The sequence below is a fragment of the Marmota monax genome, unplaced genomic scaffold, assembly GCF_021218885.2.
Source record: "Marmota monax isolate L192 unplaced genomic scaffold, Marmota_monax_Labrador192_F-V1.1 WCK01_AAM20220418_F8-fsc00002, whole genome shotgun sequence".
Classification (NCBI taxonomy): Eukaryota; Metazoa; Chordata; class Mammalia; order Rodentia; family Sciuridae; genus Marmota; species Marmota monax.
The window spans coordinates 38026771-38039106 of NW_026693571.1; the positions used below are offsets into that span (position 1 = coordinate 38026771).

The 12336-nt window shown below is 44.0% G+C and overlaps 1 protein-coding gene across 4 annotated transcripts in view; it reads right to left on the minus strand.

Annotated features, from left to right (window-relative positions):
* The window catches only part of Fhdc1 (FH2 domain containing 1), a 38839-nt gene that overhangs the window by 8402 nt on the left and 18101 nt on the right, over positions 1-12336 (minus strand). For all 4 annotated transcript variants that reach the window (XM_046458862.2, XM_046458859.2, XM_058583905.1 and 1 more), the window contains exons 5-10: positions 7936-8021; positions 7744-7844; positions 5801-5871; positions 5600-5707; positions 3309-3379; positions 963-1080 (exon numbers count right to left, since the gene is read on the minus strand). In XM_046458862.2, the coding sequence (XP_046314818.1) occupies positions 963-1080; positions 3309-3379; positions 5600-5707; positions 5801-5871; positions 7744-7844; positions 7936-8021 (555 nt within the window). The remainder of the gene's footprint in view (positions 1-962; positions 1081-3308; positions 3380-5599; positions 5708-5800; positions 5872-7743; positions 7845-7935; positions 8022-12336) is intronic.

The window sequence follows — 12336 nt, forward strand, 5'->3', positions numbered from 1 at the left end:
TACTTTGAGAAAAATGTGAAGTAAGGGAAAATTAGCATTTGGTTATATTTGAAAGCAAATAGAGAGCACAGGTTGAGTGATTAAAAAATAAGCTTGTAGGCCAGTGTTCGCCGACAGGAGCTTCAGCTCAGATCACTCTGACATAACCCAATCAACGAGTGCAGGCCCTGGTGTCTGGCCTCCGAGGGCGCTGCTCCTGTCTGCTGCGGAGGCAGCCCAGCCACAGGGATTCTGCCTTGTGCAGCTCACAGCACCAACAACCTTTAAGGCAGCACCCCGGTTCAGAGGATGCAAAAGCGTGAGATGGTGCCACTTTTTTTTTTTTAAATGAGGAAGATAAAAGAAGTATGTCAGACTATGTGATTAGTGAGTCACAATGAGCTGTCACAAACATGTCCACTCGGCTGTTTTCTGTTGATGTTATTCGGAACAGCTCCCGACACACCCGATGGGGTTGTTGTATTTGGGTGTTGATAGGCACGGGGACGGGCGCGCGCATATGTATGCTGCTCTCATTAGAAATCATGCCAATATGCAGTTTGTCTCTTCCATATAAACAAGGGAAGGAAGAAGAGCCTGAGTCCTAAGTGTCTGGTTGAGTTCTGCAGAACTCTGTGCTGTTGTCCAAAAGCTGATTGGTTTCGAACCCAGACTCGAGTTGCCAGGCACATTCCAAATATAAGTGCCCTAAGCTGATGCCCACTCACTACAGTCAGGAGCAAGGGGGTCACACACAATGAGCAGCCATAAGCAGAAGCCGCTTTCCTAAACTAATACCGAGCTTTAGACCACAGCCAACATCTTCTGTAAGAAACAGGCATCGAGAGATGCCGAGTTCCTGCACTAACTTGGGGGGAAACATGAACCTGCTGTTTCCACAAATACGCCACACAAACGTCAGCAGCCCTGGGGGGGGAGATGAGATCTGAGGGACTGGGGACTGCCTGCAGTCACCTACGAACCTGGAGGAAGTCTTCCATCTGCTGACGGAGCTCCCCGTCCCGCTGGATGTTTTCCTTCAGCGATCGCGTCCTGACAAAGAGCGAGTGCAGTTCTGCCTCCGTGTTATCCAGAGATAATCTAAAGAAGAGAGGGGAGAGTGGGCAGCGGGCACGAGGAAGCCCTGGGTCACGTGGGAACATCAAACAGGACCCACAGCCGGCCAGCCCTGGAAGCAGGAGGGGAGAGCCGCCCTGGGTGTAGGTCTGGGAGTCCCCACGTGTTGTTTCAGGAGGCAAGTCCTTCCCAAGAACACACCCCGGCTCGGAGGAGGCTGTCACTCTGCGCTTACAGGGAAGACAACCAAAACCACAGGCCTCTGAAGATGCTCACAAGCTGATGTGAGCACGTTCATGCAACAAACGTGAAAAACTAAAAGCCACCAGGGCTCTGGAGACACGCGCTCTCCTGGGGTTGGAAAGCTCTAACCCAAGAGGCCCAGCCATGGATGCTGACAGCCCCATCATAACTCAGGGTCCCGTGAAGACACTAAGCCCACCTCTCCCTGCTTCACACAGCCAGGCAGCCCGAGCTCTGCTTCACAGAGAACTCAAACACAGCCAACAGCCCTGCAAGTAAGAGGTTACGTGGACTGCAATGCTTCGAATCCCTAGAGCAAATGAAGATTAGTGAAAGATGAAACATGAAAGAGGGTCTTGCAACCTGGCAAAGTGAACAGGTGAAATTTATAAATGAGGCTGCGTTCATGCTTCCGTCGTCGACACTAACTTAACTTTGTGCAATGAAATTTTCCACCTTAATTGGTCCTGGGTGCCCATCTGAGATACAGTTGTACTTCACCTGTGTATTCACCTTCCTTTTCATATAAACAAATCTCACTGAAAAGGAGTCTTCTACGACCAGATCTAGCTAAACTTCTGATCCAACTCAGACCAGAAATCCCCTTTCAGGAAAGGTGGCGCACACCTGTAATTCCAGTGATTCAGGAGGCTGAGGCAGGAGGATGGCAAGTTTGAGGACAGACTGGGTAACTCTGTGAGACCCTATCTCAAAATAAAAAAAGAAAAAGAACTGGGATATGGTGTAGTGGTGCAGAATACCCCTGAGTTCAGTCCCCAGTACTGTAAAAAAAAAAATAATGATGATTTCTCCTTGTATTATCTTTTAGAAGGTCTCTATAGTCAGAGTAAAAATATTCCCACGGATTTCTTCTAGTAATTAAAAAGCAAGACAGTTTGTGACTTCTAAGCTATCCATTCTTCTTGGAGAATAATCAGGTGATCTGTAAACATGAATTATGAACTGTTTACACCTTTGCACTGATAATCCCCCTTTGGGAAAGACATGTAATCTGTGGTTAGATGTTCACAGAGTCAATAACAATGAGATACTGGCCAATGACAGGCTGTGAACTATGGTTCACTTGTTTATATGCATATGGCCCGGCTCTGTCACAGCTGGCTCTAGTCACTCACATAATAAGCACACAGTATGAACGGGGCTGATGCAAGGAGCGGTGCACTGAGCCAGCTCCCGAGAGCCAGTGAGGGTGTCTCTCCCCAGCTCTGCATTCAGTGACTCGTGTCAGCAGCCTGATATCAGCCAGGTCCCAGTATTCATGGCATGGAAACAAGCAAGTGCTACAAACCAGGGCTTTTTTTTTTTTTTTTTCCCCTTAGAGAACTAGTTATCAGAAGCATTTACCTTGGAATGACTATGTCCTATATGTTGAAAAACTCAGGACTCAAGATGGTACACACACAGAGATTAAGCCTACACTAAAGAAAGCATGCTTCCATATTAGGGTTAGAAGCAAATTAGAGTGATGTAATTAGAGCTTTGTTTGGGAGATACTTTCTCTGTAAAGTTGAGTGACTAGTTTAAAATCAAATCCTTTCAGAGTTCTTGGTATGGTTCCAAGCCCTTTTAATGCAATAGAAAATAAATGTACCATGTTAGATTCTACAAGGAAACAGTGATGTATGGCCCTGAAAGTTTGACTGATACAAACCAACTCCCAGGGTAATAAGCTGTGTTGTTTGAACCCTATCTTTTGGGTGTGGAAGGATTTGAAGTTCTTAATCCATATATATTTTTTAAACTGATGACATTTCATTAGAATAGACTAAAAAACTTTTAAAAGATAAAGGTTAATTACTCAAAACCCCCAAATTCCAAGGCACACACACATCTCTGTTAAGCAAATAAAAAGAAGGCCTACAAGTTTAACAAGGGAAAACTTTTTAAAGTTCAAATTTGAATCCCCAAAGTTTAACGACTCAGTAGTTTCCCCAGAAGGGAGCTAAGCCAAGCAGTTCTCCCAGCACACCGCCTGCTTCCCCACTTACCTAGCAGTCTCCTGAACATGATGCAGCTTTCCAGAAAAGTTTAGAAGGTTGGCATCTTTCTTCTGGGCTTCCTGAAACAAGAACAGATTTTTTTTTTCTTTCCCTCATTGGATGGATAAAACTGGAAGGAAATCATCTTCTGAAGGCTTAAAGGAACTGTGAAATCACTGCTCATTTTCAGCTTGCAATGTTTAAAGCAATTCACTAACATATGAACTCCAATCCTCTTAGTAAGATTTTCCAGAAGTCTCAAGATACATTTAACTTCCCAGAGCAATCGATCGTGACATGAAATGCAATTCATGTGCACGGGGACTCAATGGAAGGAGGTGGCAGCTTAGCAGGGCCCTTTGTTTTTCAGAGAACCCAATACCTCCTGCCTAAATACCACCATACCTAGGAGTAGCCTTTCCATGACTGGGATGCCTCGGCTGCTAAACCAGTTTGCAAACTGAGTTTAGTCAGAAGGTACACAGTCCTGGAGGCATGTGGATTCTTCAACTGGGGGGAGGGTGAGCAGAAGGCAGGTGGGAAGGAACCCATTACTGATCCAGGAGACTTGCCCTCATGGGCAGCGACCTAAGTTAGTCAGAGCCACTGGACGCGTGGATCTGACAGAGCTTGGGTAAAGCACCGTCTGCAATCCGTGCCAGAGAAGGAATAGTTTCTTCTTCTTTTTTAAAATAATATGAGATGAAATGCAGAGAATTTTTTTTTAATATTTATTTTTTAGTTTTAGGGGGACACGATATCTTTATTTTATTTTTATGTGGTGCTGAGGATGGAACCCAGTGCCTCATGCACACTAGGCAAGTGCTCTACCACTGAGCCACAACCCCAGCCCCCAGTTTCTTCTCTTAATGCCCTGAACTTCTGAATCACGTACTCAGGAGTAGGGGAGTCGCTCAGGGATATAGTGCTTGCCTAGCATGCACGATGCCCTGGGTTTCCTCCCCAGTGCTGCAAAAATAAAAAAATTAGTATTGAGTTAAACATGGCCCTTTGTCCTCAGAAGAACATAGTAACAGTATTGTATGTTATTTACAGTACTCGTGTTATTTATGGAGTGCTTACTATCTGCCAGATAGTCAGCCAGGCCCTCTATGAACCTAACCTCCTTTGGTCCTCTCAATTACATGCTTTTTTTTTTTTAAATTTATCTTTTAGTTATAGGTGGACGTAATACCTTTATTTTATTCTTACATGGTGCTGAGGATCAAACCCAGTGCCTCATGCTTGCTAGGCGAGTGCTCTCTCTCTGAGCCACAACCCTAGCCCTCAACTGCCTGATTTTGCGGGCACTGTCACTAACCTCATCATAAGATTGAGGGTCTAAAGATTTAAGTAGCTTGTCTAAGGAGGTTTAAATAGCTTGTCCGAGGCTATTAAAGGACAGTCAGAATCCCCCATCCTATCTGTCCTGGGGCTCACACTGCAAACATGCACAGGGCTTCCTTCCCCAGATTAAAATTGTGTCCGAACAAGGGAATCAATGGAGGAAAACCAAATCATTACAGTTAGTTGAGATATCTAACCAAAAAGAGAGAACTGTCCATGGCATGTGCTTAACGATTCTAACATCACAAAGACCCTGTCCAAACAAGAAGCCATGCACCGGGGTGTAGCTCGGTGCCACAACATGTGCTTAGCATGCAGGAGGTGCTGCGGGTTCAGTCCTCAGCCCCCAGAGAAGCCACGGATGGGGTCAGTCCCCATACTCTGCATAGCAGGAAGGCACTCTAACACACAGCTCACAGAAGAAAGGAAAAGGCAATCTCTTTAAACACAACTGGCGACAAATCTGGTCTAGTGCACATTGGGAGTGTGTGCATCTTCAGTCCTCTATTATCTATTCCTATGTCCACCATTCTCCCCAAATAACCAATTTCCACAAAGATGTACCCCTATTTCTAGTTCTCTCTCCTCTCCAACCCAGCCTTCACAATACCTTTTGTCCTGAAAAACAAAAATCTGATCATGCCATTATGGTGTGCACAAACCTCTGTTGGCTTCCCACTGCCAAAGCATGAAACCCAAATTCCCCATCTCTCACACCTGACACCCGACACCTTCACAGCTCCTGGCCTCACCTGTTCCTCTTCCCTCCAGCCCTATAATCCTCAGCTGAGGAATCCGCACATAAGCAAATAAGCCTCCTGCAAATAGAACCCCCTCGGACTTCACCATGCCCTTCCTTAACTCGGACACCATCTCACTGCCTGGGAAGACCTCCCAGCCTCCAGGGGGGGCTTCATACCTGGTCCCTCTCCATATCTGTCATTTCCACATACCTGTGCGACAAAGTGCAGAAGATTCATCCCAGGTTTGTTTGATTTTGTGTCTGCCAATTTGAGCAAAGAAGATAGTTTAAATCCTACTGCATTGCCGGCATACCTTCCCTAAAGAAGGTGAAGCAAGAGAGAGAAACCAATTATGCCTTGAAACCAACCTGAAAACTGAGAACATCTTAACTTTTTCTGGATCTTACTTACTGCATTCATGATGTTCCCAGCCTGGAGCACCAAGTGTAATATTGAGTGTAGCTCCTCACAGGACATCAGCTCTGTCAAAAAGAACACATCAGAGTGTCTCAGAGGAGCCTTCCTCCTCACCAGCACAAGACAGTGGCCAGGTCCAAGTTCAAGTGTGCCTGAAGCAAGTGCTGACCTGCAACTGCATACAAGGACTGAACAAACAAACCAAGTAGCACATTCCACTCCAAACCAAAGGCACACTTGCTACTGGCAACCCATGTCATCGTGTTTGACTAGGGATCAGATATGCACGACAGTTAAACATCACAAAAGGGCTCACTAAGGAAAAACTTCAAGACAGAAGCCTAATGAAAGGCCGTCCTCGGTGTTATAGGAACTAACTTTCTTCTCCTCTGTAGTTAGTTAATTTTCTTTCCTTCATGTCAACTAGTTTTTGAGACTGTGTTTATGGAACATGAAAATAAACAGCAAGCAGCGTTTTGCTTACCAATGAGGTAAGAAGAGATAAAAAAATAAACAAGCTGGGATGACATGTAAATGACTTGCAAAGCACCAGCCCCTGGGCCCCTGGCACTCAGGGCATCTTTCCATTTTATTCAAAGCTGTGCATTTAATTTGGATTGAATGAAGATTTTAAGAAGGAAGCTACCTCTGTAATATCCTGGCTAGAGAGCTCCCTATTACCACCAAATCTCTTGTATACTTATGGACAGAAACTCAACAACTAAATTTCTAAAATATATTTGAAAAGTTAAAGAGAAAACTTGATCCTCAAAATTATAGTATATATAGTCAGTCAAACGTTACCTATGATATTTTAAAGTTAATATTCTCCTGTACAAGCTACTTTTGGATCACTGCCTATATTTCGTTATCTAGGAAGGCCAGTTTGGGAAGGTCACCCAGATAAGAAGCATTTCTGCCGTGCCCACAAGTTTGCAACGCTTAATATGAAAACATGCTTTTCCATCACTATTTGAACAGAAAGAACAAGTTCCTGCAACAACTTTGGTATAGGGAGAAATTTTAAAAGTCCTCTGAACTGGAGGAAGAAGAATTCTTTTTTTTTTTTTTTTTTCATTTTTAGCATCCTCTCTGAAATGAAGAAAATACTGTGGGCTGAAGAAAAACCTTTATCTTAACACAGGAAAACCAAATAGGAATAGGCAGCCCTACATCATCAACTAGTAACTCAGAAAACGAGCTGGAGGAAATCAGGCTGGTGCTGAGGACACCAGGAAGCGGAGAGCCAGGGAGGGCTGGAGGGTGTGCCTGGAACTGAGCAGGGGACAGCTAGAGTGCTGTTCTGGGCTGTGTCCCCAGGGCCACACACACCAGAAATGAAGGCCCCAGTGCCCTGTGAGACATCAGAACAACTCTGAAAGGAGTCTGGACAGGCAATGATTTAGAGTTGTTCAAGAAGTGAAAATGACCAACTTGCCCCTCTCAGACTTAAGTGGCCCGCCAGATGCTGGGTCTGGAGAGGGTGCAAGTGGGAAGAGACACCACAGACCAGCAACGTCACGAACCCAAGGCCCAGAGAGAAAGTCTGCTTCTGGAAAAGCTAGGGACAGACACCTACAGAGACCAGAGAAGGGAGGAGACACAGCTGGGCCGGGGTGCAGCCCTCGTGTGTGCCCAGAGACGCTGACCAAGGAGAGGGGCAAGAGCCAGTGGCAATCAGCAAGGCTTATTCTGAAGCCGAAGATGGAACACATGTTCTTTAATAGGAAGATAATAGGCAAATTATTATTCATTAGCAGAAAAAAGGTAAATGGAAATGAACTTTAAATGTATCCCTAGTTAACAGCTCATTTCCCTTTTTAGGGTGTACCAGAAATGGACTTTCCATTTCTAATTTCAAGTATAGTTTTCTAAAAAATAAACTACCAACAAAATTAATAAAAACAGGTTGTATGCAGGTTCATGTATTTACTTACCTTTTGTAGCAGTTCTTAAAATTGTTATATCTGTGTACAAGGAAGAACAGGAGGGTAAAAATTCCTTCTTTAGCACCATGGCTTCAATCCGAAGTGAATAGCTGAAAAACATAAAAGGTTAAACCGCTGAATTCAACATCGGTTTAAAAACCTTACTCTGCACTAAACAACCATCAGTGATTTCATCCTTACTTTGGCACCTGAATTAAGCAGTGCAGAAAGGAATCTGCCAGGGAGAGCTTGGACACGTCACCACTGAACGTTTTCAGCTTCTTCACCTAAATGACAAATGGAAAGGGATCGAGGAAAAAATCAGTTATAACTAAAAGTCAAGATTATTTTAAATTTCATCTTAGAATACTCCTCTAAGAAAACAGGATTTCACTGCTAAATTCAAATTAATAAAAATGTAGACCTTAGGAAAGGCAGAAAAGGGAATCATCTTGACTACCACTTTGTTCTTTCTTTCTTTCATTTATTTATTTTTTATTTTTATTTTTGCATGCTGGGGATCCCAGGTTTGTGCCTGCTAGGTGAGTCCTGCCCTACTTCTTTGGTTTTTAAAAGAAAAAAAAAATGAACTCACAAACTTGAAGGACATGAACTAGTGTTGCTCGTATAGATGCAGATAACCAGTGCCAAACGAAACAGAGCTGAAGGCGCTAGAGTCCTCAGGTAGGTTACTACAGGGACGCACTGGGAAGGGGTCTGTTCTGAGGATGAACATTCCCTGGGAGTAATCATCTGGACATGAGATCATTGTTTGGAGGAAGAAAGAAATGACTGGAGAGTCATTACAACACTTTAAATACTAAGTGGAAAAAAAATCGTATCATCTTAAGTATTTTGGATAGAATACACTTGGCTGGTTGGGTAAAGTCTAACACAGATTGCTCCACGGGCCATTTCCACTTCACGTCTAACAGCGTATAGGAAGGGACGACTGCGTCTTTTTGTTTTGTTTTTGTTTTGTGGTCCTGGGGCTGGAAGCTGGAGCCCGGAACAGGCTTGGCAAGGGCTCTACCACAGAGAGCCCAGCCTGGATTATGGTATCCTGAGGCGAGTAGGTGCCAGCTCTGCAGCAGGCAAGTAAAAAGGAAAACCGCTCCAACAGCTAAAAGATCAAGGTGAAGACTCCCCGCTATGATGGCCCTACTCACAACAGCTAGGACACAGAATCAGCCTAGGTGCCATGGAGATGGAGGGATAAAGAAAATCTGGTTGACATACACCATGGAGAACTATACTGCCTTAAAGAACAAAATCCTGTCCTTTGTAGCAAAATGGGTGGAATTGGAAGACATTATGTGAAACAGGCCAGAGAGTATGTCCGATATCACGTGTGGAGGCTAAAATGGGAACCTGAATATATAACACTGATTAGCAGAGATTGGAAATTGAAGCTTGGAAGGGGGGATAAAGGGAGCCTGGATTTGATTAGCTCATGCTGTATACACGTATCATACCGAACACCACTAATATGTATAACTAACACATCTTAGTCAAAAATAAAACAAAATATTTAAAAAAGATTTCCCCCTATGAAAAGTCCAGTATGCACCGTAGCATTTCCATTTCAATAAATTTTAAAAAGGGTATCCATGACCCCCAACTTCCCATGCACACACCTACTACCCACACAGGAAAAAGATGAAAGCCCCTCATACACTAGGCAGCAGCCCCCAGGTGAATGCCACTTTCTTCTGCTACTCATTTTTATTACCCAAAATATATATGCATTGCTCTTATAAAAAATCATGCTAAATGAAAATTTTAAACACACAAATATTCCTTCCACCATAATAAAACAAAGAAGAGGAGTTCTGACAGGTATACAGCCCAACAGCTAGCAGGAGGAGGTGTAAGCAAAGAGAAAGTTCTCCAAATACATCACAGAGAAAAATCATGCCTTCCCCAAACAGAAAACTGATTGAGCCAACAGTAAAACCACTTCTAAGGCCACTGTTAATAGAGCCTTCCAACAAAATTCTTTATGGTAAGTAGTACCTTAGTACTCTTACTTGGTGAAGTATACAGTCTGTCTTTGTAGGTACCTGTTGCCTGTAAGTACCTACTACTTTAAAATTCTTTTTTTTTTTTTTTTTTTGGTGCTGGATTGAACCCAGGACCTTGTGCACACTAATCACACTTTCTTACCAAGAAACTACACCCTCAGCCCTATTATTCCTTATAAAGCTTACTCTCTTCCATTCCCTGAATTATGATTAATAATATGATTTTAAGTCCTTTCAAAAAATAGAAAAATACGACATTCAAAAACAAACAAGTATTTTTCAAACCAGGCACAGTGGTGCATACATATAATCCTAGAGACGCAGGAGGATTGCAAGTTCAAGGCTAGACTTTGTAACTTAGTGAGACCCTGTCTCAAAATAAAAAAAACAAAAAGGGCTGGGGATATAGCTCAGTGGTTGAGCATCCCTGGGTTCAACCCTCGGTATCAAAAAAAAAAAAAAAAGTATTTTCAAAGATCTACAAACTGAAACATCTACTTTAATCATTTGAAAATATAAAATGTAACAGTGCAAAGTCACATCCTAGTGTTATGTCTGATTCTTAAGACTTCTTTTTCTTTTCTTTTTTTTCTTTCTTTTTTTTTTTTTGTGGTACAGGGGATCCCAAGGCCTCACGAATGCTATGCAAATGCTTTTTCACTGAGCTGCACCCTCCACCTTGATTTATTTTTATTATTTATGTATTTTTGTAGTACTAGGGACTGAACCCAGGAGCACTTTACTACTGAGCTACATCCCCAGCTCTTTTTATTTCACTTTGAGAATAGGTTTCCCCAAGTTGCCCAGGCTGGCCTTGGACCTGAGGTCCTCCTGCCTCAAGTTCCTAAACTGCTGGGATTACAGGCATGTACCACCCACTACACCTTGCTTTTTTTTTTTTTTTTCCAATGAGTAGAAAATACCCATTTGTAAAACTGCATCTGCCTTACCAACAGAGCTACAAAGTGAATTTACCATTTTTAGCCTTCACGAATGTCAGGGCACAGGCACTTCTGGTTTAGCTAAACCAAATCTGTGGCTGGTTTCTGAACTAAGAAATCCCTAGGATGAATTCTGATCCCTTCTGAAACAGAGTCTAACAAATTGCTATATATGGCCAGGGGCAGAAGGAGGCTGTGCCTTTTGCAAAGATCCTATATGCAGCACGTACGAAGCTTCTGGAAATAATGGCAGATTTTAGTCTGAAGTGTAAGAATAGGTCATGCTAAGTAAACTTGGTAAATACTTCCATTAAACATGTGCTAAACTGTATCTGAGCAATGAGGAATCCCCATTACTCATGTCAAAGGCTAAAATGTTTATAGATTTCAAGAGAATGGTGATGGAAAGACAGTCTTATTTGTGCCAGGTGTACAGTCCCTCGTTCTATTTCAAAAAGAGATTTATGTTCATTAAAGGGATTACTGCACCTTCCCAACGGTAGGGAAGTAAGAGAGGTGAACAAACCCTATAATTATTATGCATTCTCATCATTATCAAAAAGCATTTATTAAACACTGTTAGGCATAATTTTGTTGGCTGGGCCAAGAGACTCTCATTAGGACCCAGTTTCTGTCCTATTAGCAAGAGCACGCTCCTTATGGTCTCAAGCTTGAAGTGGCAGGACTCCCCACAAACGCACCCACCTGACAGAAGACCCTCCACTTCCTCCCTGCCATCCCCTCCTAACAGCAGCAAAGTAATAAAGAAAGAGCAAATGAACACGTCCAGGCGCTGGGGTGTAGCTCAGTGGGAAAGCTCGTGCTTGGCAAGAGCAAGGCCCTGGGTTCTATCCCTGGCACTGGGAGGGGGGGCCGGGTGGGGGAGACCAGAGGAGGCAACTCAGCATCTCCCAGAGAACACAGAAAGTTTCCAGCACCTTCCAGCCCTGGACCCTGACACTGAGTTGGCGGATGGGGCATTAGCCCCTTGGCAGAGGAAGGGCTGGCCAGGCCCAGTAGGGGTGCCCCATGCCTCCTCCCACCCCCTCTGGGGCACGGGCACAGCTGGAGCAGAGCCCGAGGGTGCGTTCACTCCTGGACCCACCTTGCTCTGCAAGTGTTAACCACACACTGGAGGAAAGATGAACAAACACGTCAGAGAAAAGATTTGTGAAGGGCAGAGAAATTCCTGACAACAAATTAACCTTGGCTTGGCTGGCTGGCTCCTCCGCTGAGAAGGCAGGAGAGAAAAGGGCTGTTTCCGCTCATAATTTCCAGTCTGCTGATAAGATTATAGCATTATTAGAATGACACTCACACCAGGGCTCTGTGACAGCAGGTGATGAAGAGGCTGGGAGGCCACAGGGTGCAAGGCACAGCTTTGACAACCTTTGCCCTTCCTTCCTCAAGGGAGGTGGTGGAGGGCCGCAGAAAGAACTGCTGCAGGGCCAGAGGGATCAGGGTTTAAGTGCACCCCTCCTCTAGGGCCCAGCAGTCATGGGACACCGGCTAGCCTGTGAGAGCCCTGGCTTGTAAAATGAGGAAGGAGTCTGTTAAAATGTCACTGTAAGATTTAAATGAAAAGATATATAAAATAATCACAACTATAATTGATTGACCTCCTGTGTGTGCCAGGT